The sequence below is a fragment of the Hesperophylax consimilis genome, chromosome 22 (assembly GCF_061612785.1).
Source record: "Hesperophylax consimilis isolate HC1 chromosome 22, BYU_Hcon_1.0, whole genome shotgun sequence".
NCBI lineage: Eukaryota > Metazoa > Arthropoda > Insecta > Trichoptera > Limnephilidae > Hesperophylax > Hesperophylax consimilis.
In genome coordinates, this window is record NC_142857.1 from 30,682,290 (window position 1) to 30,703,755 (window position 21,466).

General features: G+C 36.7%; 1 protein-coding gene across 1 annotated transcript in view; it reads right to left on the reverse strand.

Annotated features, from left to right (window-relative positions):
- Window positions 1–19,279, reverse strand: part of sea (mitochondrial citrate transporter scheggia) — a 31,184-nt gene extending 11,905 nt beyond the window's left edge. The window contains exons 1-2 of the mRNA XM_089645598.1: window positions 19,150–19,279; window positions 16,133–16,321 (exon numbers count right to left, since the gene is read on the reverse strand). Coding sequence (XP_089501724.1) covers window positions 16,133–16,316 — 184 coding nt within the window. The 5' untranslated portion in view covers window positions 16,317–16,321; window positions 19,150–19,279. The remainder of the gene's footprint in view (window positions 1–16,132; window positions 16,322–19,149) is intronic.
- Window positions 19,280–21,466: the final 2,187 nt, after the last annotated feature.

Consider the following 21,466-nt stretch of genomic DNA (forward strand, 5'->3'; position numbering starts at 1 on the left):
GCTTTATGAAATAATACACTGCAATAATCTATGGAGACTAACATAACATTATTTTGTCATGTTTAAAAAATGCCCGTGTAAATGTGTGATAATGATTCTAGTATTCGACCTCACGAACTGATGGATCAGCTATCAAACTTCACAACAAATTAATATCTCCAATGAATGCATACAACAATGCAATACAAGAATACATAGAAAACATTACTTGACGCCAAAAATCGAAGAGTCACCATTATTTTTTCTAACTAACTAACTAACCATCACGCCGTTTCCACACACTTCTTGCCTCATTCACATTCATACATCGTCTAATACATACTCTTCTATTATTCTGATTCTTAACATGGCCCGATTCAAGTATCTGATTCACTTCGTCGTGCCATGTCTTCCTCGGGCGTCCCCGACTTCTGCTACCATTCACATTTGCATCGTATATTCTCCTTACACTCATTTCTTTGCTCATTCGCTCTACATGCCCAAACCATCTAAACGTCCCTTTCTTGATCTTACTCATTACGCTTACATCAGCCTTGTACTCTTTGCGGATCTCCGCATTTCTCACACGATCGTAACATGGTGTTACACTCATACGCCTAAGGAATCTCATTAATTTTTCAGCTGGTGAAATGCCATTCCGAAAACGAGTATCATTCTTTTTTAATTACGGGCCAATCATTTCCAATATGTATTAGAAGTCAGTTACTATAATTTGGATAAAATTAAAGAATTTTTGTTGATCCTCAATTCTTAATTCTGCCGTTAAACGAACGTAAGCCCCATCAGTACTTCTTCTTTGAAGCCAACTCCTAATCCAACACACTCTGCGGCCCTTACGTTTTTGTTTGACAAAATTGTGCATAATATCGCAGCGGCAATCCGTTGTGTGCGGAAATGGGTATTATATGGGGATCCATGATCTAACCGTAAATAAACAAATCCCTGTTATCAAATATTACTAACTGACAGCTGTCAAAGTCGGCGGCAACGCGTTGTCAGGAAGCCATCTTACCAAAAATAGAATTACTGGTGTAGCGGTCTCTGTGAGAAGTTTGTAAGTTAAACTTCCTAACAACTTCCGTGAGCATTATTTACGATAAGTTGGATGCATATGTAATCGCTCCTGTGAGTAACTTATCAAAAATTTACGAAAGTCGTAAATTTTACTTACAAGTGTAAACCCAACCTAAAGATACGGCAGTGCTTGCAGCCCTCATCAAAACCCGGGTGGTAGAATTAAACTTCAGAACTTCAGAAATGTTCTCACTATAGAAGAATTCTTCTAGAGTGTGCATTCAGGGTAATTTGGTTCCCCTGGGCCCTATCAATCAAGAATAATGTTGCACACCATTAACGTGTTTTGTTTTGTACTTTCTCACATGTACGTATATACTTTATGTGTGAGTGGGATCGCAAAAACTCCCACAATCCGGAATAAAATGAATTATTTTTAGCATTATAGAAAACGTTAATACATTATATTATTGCCTTATAAATAGCACGCGTTTGAATCTAGTGGGGATATTTAATTTAAGGTCGGACGTGTGCCAATTCAAGTTTAATGCTATTTTATCCGCTGTCGTGATTAATAATTTGTCAAATTAATGTAAATGTGTGTTTCTGACGCCCGGAACATCTATAATGATAAATCGATAATAGGTAAATATTATTAATCTACCGTAGAAATCTAAATATGTATATCATTATCTTTTTCCCTGGTGGCCGATTACATATCCTTCCAGCTCTTGGCACTTGGCACTGAACGTAACATTGACGTGTTCCTCACGTCTGGTTCGCCTTCGAACCGCATTATTCTAGATAACCCGCAATACAAAGCACTCTCAACTCAGCAGGCCGTAATTTAACTCAACACGCGTGGTTACGGTTAGGTCAGTTATGCAACACACAGCAGTCTCGGGTGATAACAGCCTGTTTGGCAATGTATTTTGGTAATAATAACTGTGATATTAATAGCCCAAAGGAGCGACTCTGAAAAATGACTTTCTTTTCAGCCAATGAATCCGTGAAAGTTCACTGACCAGAGATAGAATATCGATAAAACATCAACTAGTCGACTACCAATAGTCATGTCTATAGTTACCTACTATCCGCAAGGTACCTTTGTGGGTACCTATGGAGTGTTTATACCTGTTTGTGAGAGTGCTAGGTAGACTTAGATCGCCACAAGGATCTATCTACGCACACCCATTACTTCATTCACACATGCTCTTCTATTGGGTATACCAATTGTTGACCTGATAGTGTCATGCCTTCCTGAGGTATCCCCGACTTCTTCCATTCACTCGTGCCTCAAATGCTCTCTCTTTCTACTAATAAGTATATAAACACTTTATGTAACTTGGCAATTGATGGAACTATAAGTTATTTTGCTGAAATTGGAACTCAACTAAGGAAAAAGCAAATGAGGGCCTAAATAAAGTAAAACATCGGTTAGACGACAACCTTCTGACTCTAACAAAATACTTACTTTTCTCCATACGCAAAGTCACTACTCCTCAAAACTGTCGTAATCTTATCATCCACTCAAGCCCACAAAACCATATTACCCCTACGCCTCTCCTCAATAATTGCTCATGCACCAACCTAAAAAAATCCGACCAAATTAAATATCTAGGGGTTGTTATAGATCAAGGCTGCCCAACCTTTTTAACAGTTGGGCAAAATTGACGATTTTGAATCACTGGCGGGCCACTGAATACCTGACGGTTCCTATTTCCATGGGGGGGGGGGTTGTTAGAGAATTTCTATGAAAGATAATTCCCCACAAAAAAAATATCTAAATGAGTGCTCCCCACAAAATATTTGAAATCCATGGGGGGGGGGTTGTTAGAGAATTTCTATAAAACATAATTCCCCACAAAAAAAAAATCTAAATAAGTGCTCCCCCGCAAAATAATTTGAAATCCATGGGGGGGGGTTGTTACGGAACTTCGCTGAGAAAAAATTCCATGGGGGGGGGGGGGTTGGCTACAGGATTCCATTTCGACGCAAAAAATATTATGTCGAAAACCGGTGTATTTTTTTTTCAAAAGTAAGTTCAACAGGTTAGATTTTTTCGTCGCTGATTCTCGTCCTGAGTAGCCTAAATAGCGATAAATCGCCGTCGTTGGCAACACTGGTGACCGCGCGCAAGATGCATTGTTTGTTTTACCGCGGACCCGCGACACTTTTTCAAATTGGCGGATTGGCGGGTTTTTTGAAAATGTTTCACGCGGGCCACTTATAATTCGTTCGCGGGCCACATTATGGCCCGCGGGCCTGGGGTTGGGCAGCCTTGTTATAGATGATCAACTGCGTTGGGAGGATCATGTCAATTTCATAACAAAAAGACTCCGCAAATTGTGCTATATATTTCTCTCTCTCAGATCAATCCTGAACCTTCAAACAATGAGATGCATATATTTTGCACTTTTCCAATCAATAGCTACATACGGTATCGTGGGATGGGGAGGCTGTGCAGCTTCAATTATTTATCCCATGATCTTAATTCAAAAACTGCTACTAAGGATTATAATAAAATGTCACACATTCATCACACCAAAAATGTTAAATTCCTCCAACAAAAACAGCCTACGCCCAACTATATTATAGCGCCCTATAGTTCTTTTATATAGCGCCTAAAATGTTCAACTTACTGAGTATTGATATTAAGACATCGAAAACTGATGATATTTATGCCATTAGTGTACAGAACTGGTTATTTGCTCTGGGAAGGAAATATTATAAAGAATGCCTTACATCTTAAAACTGTTCTTATTTTTTCATATTTCTCGAGTAAAATTGTATCTCTTAATTAACTTTCAACAAAAACTTTATATTACGCTGATGCGATTATTCTTAGTTTTATTTCTATTTTTCCTAACATTATCTATTATTTTTATTTGTGTTACTTTATTTTTATTTTTACGAGATTCACCTACTTGAACTCCTTTCCTGTATGTGATAATCTATTTAATATTATATATTCAGAATTGGTTATTTATGAAGGGTAGGAACTATATATTATCTATTATTAACTATGTATTTTAAAGAATGCCTGACATCATTGAATTAAGTTTATTTGCTTTATTATTTTTTTTTCATTTAAATTATGTTTAAAATTTCTTTTCAAAATAATTAATTAATTTATCTTTATTTTCATTATAACAACAAGTAAAGTCTGTTTATTTGCCCATTTATATTTATATTTATTTTATCTCATTAAAATCAACAGTTTGCAATACGGTTGGTTTATTCGTGTGAAATGTGCTTTACTAGAAAACCAGTAAAAGTATTACCTATTTTACAAATACATTGCATTTAACAAAATAATATATTAACCAGTGAACATGTATTACATTTATATAATTATACACAAATTTCGACTACCATAATACGGACATGTGTCTAGTGTGGTAGTCGAAAACCATGTAAAAAAAACTGCATAAATATATATTTTACGAATAAAGAAAGAAAAAAAACGCGTCTCTTTCTTCTAGTTAGTAGCGCCCACATCGGCCTTGCATTATTTTCGGATGTATTCGTTTGTAAAACTTTCGTAAGTAAATTCCGACATCATTGATAAACAGCAGGCGATAATAAAAGTCGCAAACGACTTGAAATAATTGCTAACATCAATATTATACATTAAAGACATACGAAAGCATTGTTTTTTATTGTTATTTAAGCAGTTTCTCACAAGGATGTACATGTTTAATTACAAATAATTGTAAATAAGAATACGTAATATTAATACTAATTATAAAATTTGTTACTTTATTAGTGTTAATCAGATTATTATTATTGGCACACATCTAAAATAACACCAAATCTACGTGATAATAAATATCAACTATTGATTATATTGATTATTGACTATTCTATTGACCAGTGGCGGCTCCCGACTTAAGTTTGATAGGGTGCTAAGTTTGACAAATTCGACATTATTAGTTGTATCTGAAAATGATTTTGAATTTTTCTTGAAAATTCAAAATTGCACGACCAAACTGAAATTTCCTGAAAATCTTCATACAAAAAACAAATTTTCAAAAAAAAAATTCATTTTCGGATACAACAACATCAATAATCCCATTTTTGTAATATTAGCACTCTAGTACACTTAAAAGTTACGAGCCGCCACTGGTGGTGACTAGTATAAAGTATTTCTACTTATGAGCCATTTTTTCAGCATCTATTTGGGAATATACAATTGTTTTATGTTACTTGGCAACATGAGTTTTATTATATTTTCTAGCTAAATAAACGTTAAATAAGTCCGAAGTATAAAATTTGACATGGAATTTTAACATAGTTATTAGGAAACACTATTTGACTGCCAAGCGAATAAAACATATTTTAGTACGCTAGGGGCACTTAAGGTTCAAAATATCATAAAAACATCCATTGCGGATCTGTTGGTGCACTAGGGGAGAACAAGTGACCATTGCAAGGTTACTGCCCTAACAACTTCTCAACTACCATTTTAAAGTTACATATAGAACGGAAAGCAGTCGCTCCAGCTTCCAGGCAATTTTCAAAATGAAACCATTATTCCTTCTCTACTCTACACGCTCGTAAGGCACAGTTGTTACTTGAATTAGTATTGGTTGCTCTGAGACCTCGAGTATATCTCGACTCCGCTGTTCGAGTAAGCATTATAATAGCGATCTAGTTTGGATTTTTGATAACATGCAGGTAATGCCATGTCTTCCTCGGGCGTCACCGACTTTTTCACATATCTACTCACACTCCTTTGTTCATTAGGAAAAAAATGCATCTCGTAAAAAAAAAAAGATTTATGTGTCTCTAAAAATAATAACTCAAGTAGTAAACAAATAAGTTATTGTTTGTATTATAGATTGCTTATATTATATAGTTAGTTAGTTAACTAGTAATCAACAATCTAAGAAATTTGTGTAAACAAGGTTAAGCAATGACTACAATAAAACTAAATTCATCCGTTTCAGTGCAACTATAGCAGGACAACCAAAAGAAATACACAATATTATTAAACACAATTGCAATTACCTAACTACTTGTAAATGTAATACCTTAGAAAGAAAAAACAAATTTACTATGCCATCTTTACTAGAATATGCATCCTCAGGTTGGGGCAGATGTACCGAAACAATACTAGATCCCTTAGCAAAAGCTCAAAAATTACTTCTAAGGGTCATCCTTAAAAAACCATTTAGGTACCCCAGTGATATATTATTCGAAGAAATACGAGTTCTTGATGTAAGGAAACTATACATAAGAAAAATTATATCACATACACACAAACATCGTCACCACTACCCTTCCATCGACCATTTTCACGACACCCGTCATGCAGAGGGGAATCCAGTAGTTCCACCTAATACTAAGACATCCCTTGCTCAAGGACAATACTCTTAGTTAGGGCCAAATATGTTAAACCCATAGACATATGAATATTAGTAGACCTGCCATAAGTGATTAAAAGCGTATTATCCCCACTCCCCATACCGGTTCCATTGGAGCCGGCTGTGCTCGCGTATGGCCTCAAGTGAAATTTGAAAACGTGACGTCATCATTCTTGTGCGAACTATGGTCGAGGCATCATCGGTTCATTTTACGAAATAACACGGCAAAATGTTGACTTGTGCTATGAAAACTTGTAAAAATAGATGTGAAAAAGAGAATAAACCCAATTGTCGTATTACATTCCATATATATAAGCATTATTTTACTTTATTTTAAGCATATTCACATCGTATAATATGGATCAGTTGTAGAAACATAATATACTATCACATCGAGAAACGTCTGGACGCGAAACACAAAGCTGGTTGGTTGCTGGGAAGTAAATTATGAACATTTATAAAAGTGTCTTAACTAAATACTTAAACGAAATATTCGACTCTGAAAATAGAAGAATTTTTTTGCCGAATTTGGACTTCGCAAATTTGTTCATAACGTGGCGAGTAATTTGCGCTCCCAGGTAAAAATGTCTATTCATTCAAAAGCAGATTTTACTTTTAAGAACTAAATGGTGATATTATAAATTATGCCTATTTACTGTCAGATTGATTTATTGACGAATCACAGTCAGCTTTACCCCCTTCGTTCTTCAACGGTTGATTTTACCCCTCGCCATTATCTTCTCGTCTATTAATTCCTATGTCTGTGGGGCCAAATATGTTTAACCTCATACCCGATACATGGAAATCGAAAAGTGCACGCATTCTGCGTAAATCGGTTTACAATTGGCTTCTGGACTTAGGGAGAGTTAAGAGCGAACATATACTAACTTACAGATAAACAACGAATGATTAATTAGTACGTTCATATAATTATTTAATATTTTTGGCCTCTAGACCTAAAATTCCTACCACACTTCACAAACTCAAATGATATGTACTATAAACACGTATTAAATCAGTTAAAATAATAATTCTTACACATCATAGAAACAATGAAAAAAATTAAGATGCTTACCTAAATCATCTCTTATATTGTAAACGTGTAAGTAATCTCCACAATGTAATTACATCAATTGAAAATTTCGTGATTAAAATCCAATTGGAAATTAGCGATAGTGACAGCTATCGTCATTAACTCATTGTTTTTTAACCAAGATTTAAATAAAAATTAACTAGTGTTGTTGACGTACGCATAATTACAACTCTTGAGATTACTGCCAATGGTTTGTAAGTCCACAATTTAGGTAAATTAAGTCTACGGTAAATATTGTGTAGATGAAAAAGTTCTACAATTGCGGCAACGATTTTTAAATATTTTATAAAATAAGGAATAAACAGTTTTTCAAGTGTGTGTAAAAATACTTACATATAGAATTAAATTATTGAAGACAATATTAGCGATTTCTAAACGAAAATCTGAAACAGAAAAATCAGAAATAGATACGGTCACATCTAAGACTCGAACCCAGGACCCTTGTCTTTCCGGGACACCGCTCTACCAACTGAGCTAATGGGACCCTATCCCCCTCGGTCACTTTTAACTGTATCATACTTCGAATAAGAACTACCAACATTGTCTTCCATTTTTCACCGCACATTTTTATTGGAAACTATCTTTATGTATGATCGCAAGATTCAACCCGAACTAAATGCAATCTAGACAGCGTCTTGTCTTGCGTCTTGCATTTAGTTCGGGTTTTACTCAATAAAGTTATTCCGAAAATTAATATAGAATTAAAGTAAAGAGTGAACAATTATGGTTTTTCTTTTATATATTCAATAATATTATTATTAAATTTACAAAAAAAAAAACAGTTTATTTTTAAACAAGTTTTCCTGTGTAATTATTATTAAGCGTGGCAGCTGTTTCGCCTTCTAGTGAACAAACTTAAATAAGTCTGAATTTATGGGAAAGGAAAACGTATTACAACAAAATGTTATATTTTATAACTTGATATATATATTTGCTCTAGTTCGGCTATGCGAAATAAGAGGTTACCAAAACCCGGCAACTGCAATGTGTTTCAGTCATATTATGCAATAACAACTCACCGACAAACGTGGGTTCATATATTTAATATCTATAGTTTTAGTAATAGAGGTTATTTAAGCGGCAAATTTCAGATAAAATTTTCAACGAAAAGACAAACAATGTACCAAATAGAGCTACCTACGCTTGTCAGTATTAGCGGTACCTATGTCTTAATCTTACACAAACCTCGACTTTGAGGTTATCGCAAATCAAGTTCACCAGCGTCTTCGTAATAATATGTAGTATGTCGCGTGTGACCTCCAGGGTTTTTAAGAACCTTGGTGACCTCGACGCAACCAATCTAATGCTAAATGCCTTGCCCGTTTGAGACACGTGGGATATTATAATTTTTATTTTTGTTTTACATTTAAAGATCAAACCGCGCCTCCAACAGGAGTAATAAAATATACGAGCAGAACCTAATAAATACGACATTAAAAGGGCTATTTCTTTATTATTTCCTTCTCCTTGAAGACAACTTTACTATATTGGTTTACATTCACACCATGAGGAAATACTATTATGTAAGAGAATGTATATAATTTAAATAAAAAATAAAATGAATCGAGCAATTTCATCGGCTATCGGAGGGGTTGAATGAACCACAATGCAATTCGGTTTCTGGTACGCTCTACACCAAGGGTGGCCTAACCGCGACCCGCTGGGTGTCTACTTGGGGCCCGCGGAGAATATGCACACATTTTTTCTGTTAGTCTATATAAAACCACCAAAAGAACATTCCAACGTGTGTAGTTCGTATCATATCTCATATATGGAAGTATCTCAATACATTGATTCAACTATCGTGTGAATTTCTTCTATCGTAGGTATATTCGTTTTAAAAACTATTACTAGGCGTGTCGATGACATTGGAAAACATATTGAAGATAATTTGAAAAGCGAGCATCCAAGTTCATATTTTATGCTCCAGCATCGGATGAAAGCACAGACCTAACACATACCGCCCAAATGGCGATTTTTATCAGGGGTGTTGATGTCCATATTAACAAGATAGAATAATTAGCGGCACACACTACCTGCTCACGAGATTTGTTAGGAGCTGTTACATCGACATTGAATCGCTTTTCGTTACAACTCAACAACCAACAGATAGTGCTCCAGCAATGGTTGGGAAACACGAAGGTTTAGTAAAATTGAAAATGAGGCCTGCAAAGTTGGTAATACTTCGATGCTAAATTTTCATTGCATTATTCATCAGGAGAATTTATGTTCCAAGTCTCTTAAAATGGATCATGTCATGAAGGTGGTCATCAAAACAGTGAACTTTATTGAGTCGAAGGGGTTGAATCACCGTCAGTTCCAAGAGTTTCTCAAGTCTTTGGATTCACAGTATAGTGACCTAATATTTTATGCAGAAGTAAGATGGCTGACCCGTGCCAAAATGCTGAAAATAGTGTTTGAGTTGAAGCAATCATTCTTCGCGAGCAAGTCAAAAAGTATCCCAGAATTTGAAGACAAGGAGTGGGTTAGCGACTTTGCATTTCTGGTCGATATAGTTGACTACCTAAATGTTGTTAATACTCGTCTACAGGGAAAGATCAAATAATTAATAACATGTATGATCTTATTTCCACATTCCAACTGAAACTTGGGCTTTTGGAACAACAGTTAAGGACAAAAATCTTCACTCACTTTAGTACATTGTTATTGCAGCCAGAGATAAACTTCGTTGATATCCGACTTGAAACTGGAATTTGAAAACTGATTTCAAGATTTTAAAAAGCATCGTGTGCTTTTTGCTGCATTTGTAGACGTGAGTTTACTGCCATGAATTTTACAAATGGATCAGGTTGGTGTGGAAGAGTTTTACAAAACATATTTGGGCAAGGAGAAATATCCACAAACATGCTCTATCGATGATTTCGCTATTTTAAAATACTTATGAAGCAAATTAAATCTCAAATGAGAACACGAATCACTGACGGACATTTGGAAAACGGTTTGCCTGTAGCAACAACATTAATCGTTATCAACATTGATGCACTTAGTTCTGACAAACAAAATCAGACGTCTCACTAAAATTTATTACATTTTGTTTATTTTTTATTATTATTATTTTGTTTTGCCTAACTCTAATCTAATAAATATGTTTGAATTTCATTTTTGTTATATCTTCTAAAAAGAGCAATATATTTATGGTTTGCTTTGATTACAAAAGATAGATAGAGTTGTACGGCCCTGTAGGAAATCTAATTACTTAAATCCGGTCCGGATGCTGAAAAGGTTGGTTACCCATGCTCTATAGTATTTTCCAGACGGGAGTAAAATGTTCGGCGCCAGGACTTGTATGGCTTGACGAAGGATGTGCGCGTTCTGCTAAATGTAAAACTGCATTGTCAGTTATTCGTATGTTATGTGGATTTTTGATCGGATGTTCCAAGAGGATTAAATTTCGTATCTATGTACATTTTTACCCTATTTCAAACAAGTCGTGTTTTATAAAATATTTTCACCATTTTCGCTTAATTATTATCGTTTTTTAATATCAGCGCGGTCCCTCTAACATTCGTATTTCCATTCTTTTAAACCATCTTTGAACGCTAGGTACCCTTATTCACCCTTATTCTAGCCCTTGACGGTTGTGGGCGGTAAGTAAAGAACCACTCTACCGAGCGGATTCTCGTGAGCACGTGTTCCGATTCGATTCGATTGTTTCAAAGGCCAAGTAATTCATTTCATAGTTTTTTTTTTCAGATGTACCTAATCCCGTTATTTGGCAATCCATTTTCTGGCATTTCATACCTAATGACCAGTAAACTGGCAGGCAGTGAAAAAAATTGTCGAAAATTTGGCTACTGACGTCAATACAGTTTTTCGGGTTATTCTCATCTTGTCCTGTTGGATAATACGCAATGCGGAGTGGGTGTTGACACTCTCAACTTCTTTACGTAATCGTTCAAATTCTACAAGGCGTTATGTTACAGCAGTTACATGCCTTGGCTTCAGAGTTTATGGACCTACCCAGGCTAAAGAGCTCTGTTGTGAACCATCTTTCTGCCAAGTACAAGCCGCTGCGTTGTACAGCATCGCTGTGCCTCCTGACCTCCTGACAAATGATACGAGTGGACAAAGCAATATGCTCTGGTGTTTGAACTTGTCCACATTCAAACAATGCACAGTCAATAATAAGTCCCCATGCATTCCGAAAGAGAGAACCATGCCAATTTTTTGGTGGGATTTACATTAATTATGCAAGATCTTTAAGTCAATGCTATTATAAAGCGAAAGCGATCTAGTGTACCTGGAGGGGTTTGGAGATTAAAAATATCTATGTAAAATACCTATTCAAAATAATATCTTTCCGGTGAGCCTAATAAAGAATTCGGGAATCACACCAACCAATTGAATATTTCATATTTCATATTTGTAATAAGCATTTACTTTGTGGCTCGTCATAATTTACAATAAAAATATATAAATTTGTTTTAAAGTACTTAGTATAAAACAAATTTATATATTTTTATTGTAAATCAATTAAATACTTACACAATCGAAAGCCTGAGTTGTTAGAGGTGAATGAATGAATATTTTGTTATCGCGGTGTAATAAAAATAATACATAATTTTCGTATCGGATAGCCTGTGGTTCGAATAATAACAATTGTAAAGTATGTAGTATTTTGTTAACACCTATAATACTAAATTATGTAATAAAATAACGTATACATATAGTGAAATAACGTAATTATTTTTATTGGTAAATGGAGTTGAGTGTACTTGTGAACTATGCTAAATTTGATCATACAAACAGTAACTATAGATTACATAATAAATGTAATTTTATTATAATAAACCATCTATATAAACCGTATATTGATTAGTTCTTCCATTCCGCATCGATTAGTTTAATTAGGGTTTAATTATTTTATTAATTACGTTATCATTCCGCATCGCATCGTCTAATTAGGGCGAGGGTTGCTTTGTAACTAACGTTTTCACCTCGCCGCGCCGCTCAGGCTTAGATGTGATCCCTGGAAGGGATGTATTAACTACGGCAACCTCTGACAGGTCTGACCCAAGCGACGCGTAGTAAACCGTACTACGCAACTACTTTAGGAATTCAGAGAGAGAAAAAAACGAATTGAAATCCTTTTGGTAAAACAAAAGGTTAGGTCGTTTGTGAGGAACGATACTAGTTTCTTCAGTGAACACACAAAGTGGTTATTAAAGTATTACTATTACCACTTTCTTACTATTGTTAAACTGCTATAAATACGTGTCATACTTGTAAATTGATTGTACCCAAAATAAAGACTAATTAATTGTGTTCACCGTTAAAATTGTGCATGTATTTAAACTCTCGTTACATTGTTTGTTATCATTACTTGTAACAATCTAGATTTGTTTAACCTTCAAATGTAATCAAGTATCATTAGAGTACCAATGTACACTGTACAATCCCCACTAAGTTATAGTCATTTATAATATATGATAATTAAACATTTGCTTGGTCGACACATTTAAACAAATCTACTGGAAACTGTAAGAAAGAAAAAAATAAGAAGTGCAGTATTTTTTTCACATAGGCTACGTTTATTTGCGGATATATTATCACCTACTCTTGTACACCTCTGAGCTACGAATACGCATGCCTGCGGCGCGTGCGGGCATCGTTCCATATATCATATCGGCGATTTTTCTAGTGTTATAATGTTTTCCGGCGTATTTTTAAAAACGCCCCCACCTGCCGCTGACGGCACATGGTCCAAGGCAACCATTATTGTCACTCTGTCTACTGCCCGTATTTTAGACTTCATATTATTCACCAAGAGACGTTTAGACACATTTTCAAGATAAAAATAAACGAAAACATTATTTTTTGTGTAAATTAGTTTCGAATGACCTTAAGCATTTATACTGAAAGTGATTCACTAATATCAGTTGGCTAAAGTTATCAATTTTACTATTGTGTCTGTTTTGAACAGTGGAAACATCAGTACAAATTGAATAAGCCACTAAATCGAAGTCGATTTTGTTAACTTCCATTGTTAAGAAACTGCGAGATAAGTAAAGAGCAGAATTCAGTGAATAGCATACACACAACATTTGTGTAATTTTCTGATAAACAATCGCAAAAGAACAAAACCATATGAATTGTTGGCCGTGAAAATCGTGAAAAATGAATGTATGCTCTTCTGATTTCGAAAACAAAGAATTACATAATAATATCGTACTACTTTCGGTGGCAAAGGTCATAATTGAAACCTACATTCTGAGGTTTTGTTACTTTATGGATAAAGGAAGACAACGGTTAATTATTTAAATGAACAAGGCGACTGAGTTAATTAATTGCATCCAGCGCTTACAATCTAAGTGCCGCGAGTTGAACGAAGAATTGTGGAGAGTTGCAGTTTGTATAGATATCGAATGCACCAATATGGGTACACCCGAGATATTCGACTTTCAACAATTCGTTATTATTTGTTTAGGTATCTTCTAAATAACCGAATCATGCTAATTTGCATTGAATCGCGGCATCAATTGACGGAGAGCTATTGGAATTCATATATTTATTGTACATACACCGATTAGTACGGTTGCATTATCATTTATTATAGCTTGCTAACAGAGATGTGCAAAATGGGTACCCAAAACCATTTGAAATGCAAAATGGAAATGGGTCAAAATTTTTCCATTTGAAAATGCAAAATGCAAAATGGTTTTTAGAAAAGCATTTCAAATGCAAAATACCTATTTTCAAAATGCATTGAAAATGCAAAATGGTTTCTCGGGTCAAACAATTAAATTAATTATAGAATTTTTGAACATTTTGTCATTTAATAATGGACATCAATGTAGAACAAACATATTACATGATGGTAAATCCAAAAACACCACGACTACAGATTATGAAACCACAAAAAATTTGCGCGGGACTAATGTTGACATGTTGACTATGTTGAAAACATAGAAACCATTTAATATAACAGCGTCATGGCCCCATGTTCAGTATTTGTTGTAATGGTATCACTCAATTGCCAGGGCTCCTACCAGGGAGCAACTTGACAAATGTAAATTATCTCTCATAGCGAGGTTAAGGACCAACTGATATTTGGGGCTTATGAAAAACAGATGAGTGGAGATAGTAGGAAGAATGTTGCAAAAAAGCATTTAAAATGGAAAATACATTGAGAAAAGCATTTAAAATGCAAAATGCAAAATGGTTTTTAGAAAAAGCATTTAAAATGCAAAATGCAAAATGCAAAATACCCATTTTGCATTTTGCATTTCCATTTGAAATGGATTTATTTGAAATAAAGCACATCTTTGCTTGCTAAACACATAGAATTGATTGTATGGAAATTCTAGGCTTGTCTAATAAATAGTGTTTTAAATATTCGAATCATCGAAACTGATCACAAAATTGTAATTAAATTGTAAGACGAAAATCTGAGCAGTTTATCAGAAAATAATGAACGTTAATTTTTTACCTGATTACGATAATGTGTAGAAAATACACGGAGCACGTAACAGTGGAAAGATAACAGATAGCACGCTTATGTGATACGGCGCTACAGGTCGGGGGCAAAGATCGCAACCGCAGAGAGTGCACCAGCAAAGTACCCAACATATCTAGTGAAGGTTACCGATTCTAATTTACTAATGATAGTCAAACAATTATTACTTACAACTTCTTGTTTTATTGAAAACGTCTAGTAATCATTTATTGAAATTTATTCAAGATTCGACTTCCAATAGAGCAACCTTCTTTTCTCGGCAAATTCGGATATCGGGGAAACTTATAATAGGCACCGATAATACAGCACAACATAGAAATATTCTTTTATTCACTGAAGGGTGTTGTCTCTGTGTGACAGTGGGCGATATTCAAGAGGCCCAGGGGGCCTTTCTGTGACATGTAATTATTGTGTATGGTATATTTATACCGTTGAAAACACAGCACAGTTTGAAATGTTTTCTGTGTATTTTAAATGCGCTGTAAACATCTTATATTTTTTACTTTCCGTAAAAACAAATACTGTTTATTTCATTTAAAATAAACATTCATATTTCTAAATAATCAAATTTTAATATTAAACGTGAAAAATGTTACGCTAACCACACTTTTGTTCTCCAATCATAGAAAAATTGAGAGAACTCAATATTTCAAAACACAATCGTTTTGTTTGGGGAATTTGTAAGAAAACCGTAACATCATATGTAATAAAAAATATTTTTTTTATGTTAAACCCATGATTGTTACGATAGCGGCGCAAAATATGAATTATTCATTTTGGTTAATTTTAGGATTTTATTAATGGATTGCAATATTTTGAAGCCAACTGGAAAGAATTAGTATCTCTCTTTTTAACGCCAAAAAAATACGTATTTCCACATTATAGAAAAAAATATAAAATTACTTTTATCAAATATGGTCGCCCGGTCATATATGACTCTAAAACGCTGGAGGGATTAAATGTAACCTTTTCAGCATGTTTTATAATATTGCTAGTTGGTACTTGATGATTGATAATGTTGGCATTATTTCAATTTAATAGCCTTAATAAAAATCCCGCGGGATTACTAAATTCTATTCCCCAATCTAGGGGGATTTGAAAAAGGTGCGCGATGTTCAAACCCTAATTGTAGCGGAGTAGAGGTGAAATATGATAATAAGTTTATGTGTACATATTTACCCTTTTCGTCCAGCTGCAGCTGTGTCTTGACATACTCTGTGGGGAAGGTGATGCAGATCTCGATGCCCCCCGTGATGCCTCCGGCGATGATGCCCTTGAGCGCCACGGAGCCCGGGGGCGCCGCCGAGGCCGCCATCGTGCTGTCGGCCCACGGCCGCCGGAAGGGGTTCTTGGCGATAGACATCTCACCTGCGGAGCGGTCGCTCAATTAACTTAGGGTAGTTTCGATCTAATCCAGCCACTTCACCAGCTAAAGAGTACCCTATTGATCAGCACCTCATACATCACTCTTTGGTTGTGGTAGGTACTTCTTCGATCTTCATTATTTGGAGTTAAAATAAGAAATATTACGGTCCGAACAAATCAAAACTAATTTAATGGCACTTCAGGTACCTACTTCAGGTATCTATTAAAATCTACTTGAGTGTTCAAAATAGGGAAAATTATTTACGAACTTATTCAAAACAGTAAATTTTTCTTTAGTAAATTTGTTGGATTTGTAAAGAACCGGAATGCATTGATAAGTGTGTAATTGTTTCTCTATGCTTATTAGATGGGAGGCTGGTTGGCACTGCACACAGCACCTTCTCTCTTCGACTCCTAAAGCGGCCGCTACACTACTCGCTTCGGCGCTTCGACGAAGTCCTCGACGAAGTTAGCCGAAGTCCGAAGTGCGTGCCCACACACTCGTGCAACTTCGCGAGTAGCTCAGTCTCTCGGAGTCCGTGCACTAGGCAACATGGACGTTCAAGTGGCAAATAAAGGATGAAATAGATTAAATGCTGTTGAAATGAGATCCCTGAGGCGTATAATAATAATAATAATAATAATTGGATAATTTGTAAAGCGCCGTTTTTGTGAAAAATCACCTCAAGGGCGTATGTGTGGTAAAACCATGTTTGATCGTGTGAGGAATGTGGAGATCCGCAAAGAGTGCAAGGCTGATGTAAGCGTAATGAGTAAGATTAAGTAAGGGACGCTTAGATGGTTTGGGCATGTAGAGCGAATGAGCGAAGATAGGAGTGTGACGGCCGGCATAGTCCAGTGGTAACGCATTGGACTGCCATTCCGAAGGTCGCGGGTTCGAACCCGGCGTGCGCAAATAAATTTTATTTGATTAATTTGTGTTATTTCACAATTAATTAATTAAAATAATATATAGTATATTTGCGGCACGTTCCAGAGTGGAAGATACTACCAGTATCGCCCTGGTGTAAGACCACCATTCAGAATTGAAACGTTGCTCCAAATGGCTTTAGCCGTGTTTAGTGATCTGAATAGCCAGGTACTTCCCCACCTTCCTCTTTCCCTTCCCCACTTACCTTCAGCCTCACAACATCCCCCAATTGGGGATGCCATAGTCTCACTGGCTCCAGACGGGAGCAGTTGGGACTCTTGTGAGGTATTCACTATAAAAAAAATATAAAAAAAAGGAGGATATATGATGCAAATGTGAATGGTAGCAGAAGTCGGGGACGCCCGAGGAAGACATGGCACGATCAAGTGAATCAGATACTCGAGTCGGGCCATGTCAAGAGTCAGAATAATAGAAGAGTATGTATGAGACGATGTATGAATGTGAATGAGGCAAGGAGTGTGTGCCAAGACCGAGTTGTTTGGCGGTCCGTCCTCTCTGCCTACCCCTGCGGGGAAACGACGTGATGGTTAGTTAGTTATCTTTATAGTCCCTTTCAATTGGGTCCCAAATAATCGCCTCGGATTGGAGTGTTTCTAGAAACAAAAAAATTAGGTCCTGTGACCACAGTGTAGAAGCCATATTTTATTACGTATAGTCACTATGACTCTGCGCACGCACAACCACCAAACACGACGTCTCGAAGCGAACTGAAGTGAACCGAGTAGTGTGGGCAGACACTTCGTGTTCGAACTTCGAGTCCTTTGACTCGGGCGCATTTACCGACAACAATCGGAAGTCGGGCCAAGCGAAGCGAAGATGCCCGAAGCGAAGCGAAGTTCGTGCCCACCCTATCGTATTAGGTCAACTTCGATCAACTTCGCGAGTAGTGTAGCTGGGCTTTAACATTTTGGTTATACAGGTCGGTGGTAAAGCTCTTCGTCTAGCTCGTGTTAATATTCGATGCACAATTCTGAAATCGCAATCAATTTCCAAGGATGACTTTAAAACAGTACCTACACTAAAAAAACGTTATTTATTTCTCGTCAATTGTTTTAATCTAAAAACTATAGTTTTCAATTTTATTTCCGAAGGGATGGTGGGGGATGAAGTCATGGTGGAGGGGATGAAGACATGGTGGGGGTTGAAACATGGTGAGGGGGATGAAGAAATTATTTCCATCGGAAAAGTTTTCTGGTATTGTTTGGATGGTGTGCCGAGTGGTTACCTACTAACATTATTATTAATTTTATTTCCGAAGACATGGACAAACTCATTTCATCGCAAAAATATTCTTGCATTGTTTGGATGATTTGCTAAGTGGTTACCTTCTAATTAATTTTGAGAGAAAAAAAAACAACGAAAGATTATTAACTTTAAGAGAAAAAACAACAACAAAACCAACACCTGTGGTGGCTGAAGATCAGAAAATTTTAATAATTCACTGTCACCTAACTACTGATCTACATCTTTCCGAAGTGTAAGCTGATACTAGAAAACATTATTGACATTACTAGAATCACCGAACCATAAAATCGAATATCCTGAGACTTTTTAGGTCACTTTATAGTTCGCCTAGGCTATGTTTTATACGGAAAAACATTATTTCTAAAACGCGGGTGCGTAATATTGATCAGGAATCAATAGCTGTAAACATGTATAAATATTCGTGGAACTTGACACTTGACCCACTGAGGTTTTAGTGTCAACAACACGACAATATCACACAAATAAAACTTACTGCAACTTTTCAATTAAACTGGGATAGTTTTTAATTCAAAATTTATATTCAAACCAAAATGTATTATTGTTGACAGGACATGTTTCCTACTGAGAGTATTATCACTAAAATAGATGATAAAATAAGCAGCAATATAATTACTTTAGATCACAGCACTGAAACACTAGTCCAAATTTAGAATATTAGAGATAATATCAAACACACACTTCCAGCCGGCTACGCACTCACGCCACCATTCTTGCAAAAGTGTGCAAAAGTGATAGTCATAGAGAAAAGTAAACACTGACATGTCACTTGAACAAATGTTGCCAGGAAAATAATGCTCAATAAACGGATTGAGTAGGTACCAATCGTTTTATTTACGAATCGTTCTAATTCGTTTTTTTAACCGGAAAACAGACTAGTTGTTATAACTCTACTTAAGGGAAGTTAATAATTAATATTATTCATGTAAAAGAAAAGGAGGAACGAGTAAAAAAAGAAATTACTTAGTTACAAAACACTCTTAAAATTTATTTAATAAAATGTATAAAGAAGGGTTAGTCTTAATCTAGGCTTAATGATAGTTCTTAAAATTAATTCTTAAAACTAATTGTCCTTTTTCTTAATCCTAAATTATCTTCATTCACTGTCTTAAAAGTTGGGTCACGTTACGAGATAATTATGCAAAAATTGTGCAGACACTTCCCTTTACGATGATTCTGGAATCACGGATCTCCACGTTCGCACTTATCACCGACGCACACAAGCGGCAACTTGGGTTGGATCCGAAGGGCGGAAGCTGTTCAACCTGGGCCAAGGCTCCGAAGGGCGGAGTCGGCAGGCAGCGAATTCTGAGTGGGCAGCTTCTGGGTAGGAAAATCCTCGGCACCGCTCCAAGGGGGAGAGCAGGAAGTTTCTCGGCGGAGGCGAGACGGTAACTTCTGCTAGGGCAGCTCCCTGGTCGGAAGAGCCTCGGTGCCGCTCCAAAGGGGGAGAGCAGGAAGTTTCTCGGCGGAGGCGAGACGGTAACTTCTGCTAGGGCAGTTCCCTGGTCGGCAGCTGCCTCGGCGCCGCTCCAAGAGGGAGAGCAGGTTGATGACTCCCAAGATGATGACTGTCGAGTGCGGAAATGTGAAGTGTCGAGAACTAGGCGAGATCGTGACCGCCAAGAGGGCAGCCTCCTGGGCGGAGGCCCCTCGGCGACCGCCCCAAGGGGGGGCGAGATGATGACTGTCTGACTGGGTACTCTTGACTCGGGACTGTTGGTTGCGGAATCTGTCTTCAGCTGTTGAGGCGAGATCGTGACCGCCGAGAGGGCAGCCTCCTGGGCGGAGGCGCCTCGGCGGCCGCCCCAAGGGGAGGCGAGATGATCACTCTCTGACTGGGTACTGGACACTGCGGAATCTGTCTTCAGCTGAGGCGAGATGAGAACTGCCAAGAGGGCAGCTTCCTTGGCGACCGCCCCAAGGGGCGGGCGAGATGATTACTCTCTGACTGGGTACCGTTGACTGTGTGACTCGGGACTGTCTTCAGCTGCGCAATCCAGCGACCGTAGCGCGCCTTGTCGTGGGGTGCTGGAACTAAAGTGGTTCCGCTTTACACCACTTCGGTACGCTGTTTGAGTCCGTGGCGCTGGCATCGACATTCTCACCGTAGTCGTTATTATTATTTTAAAAGATGCTAAAATGACATTTGTACAAAGCTTTCAAACAATTACAATATGGCCTAGCACTAGCCTTGGGCGAAGGTTTTTATTGCCGGGTCGCTGGTTTAACAATACACCCATTTCGGATTACGACTTGATGAGGGTCTAGAGCTAAATCTGCCGACTAATGGGTGTATTTCCAAGTTGGCTTTCTATTTTTTTTTTTTATTGCGGGACCGGTGAAACTATTCAGTAAATACTTAAGGTCTGATAATTCGAACTGCCGCCTCCGTCTGCGTGTAAAATCACAGTCACAGATGCAGGCGCACGTGTTTGCTTTGGCCTTTCTGTGAATTCAAGTCATGTATATACCTAGGGACATATCATAGTGTGTTTAAGTGTAATCCTTCGTTTCAATTTGTTATCGACTTAATATAATTACATATAATACATATAACTTCAAAGTTATTCATGGTTCAAAGTGATGGCACATCACCGGATTACCTGGTTATTTTTTTACAATCACAGTAGCATTGTGCTCCACAACACTTTTAAAAAATAATATGATTGTAAAAATGTGGAAATGTGTGTCGTGTTGGACGTATATTTATGTGTTGGACTCTTTGGTTTGGATTGATTTTTTAAATACACTTTCATCCTAATCGAATATAAATTAATGTCAAAGGATGCGACACTGAATGGAGGGTTCACCGGAGTGGCAGCTGGACATTGGACGCGATTGTAAAGAAGACGCATAAATAAACAACATCGATATCTTCAGACTTATTGTATGAAAAAAATTGGTTCTATATTTAAGCTTAGATAAGCTAA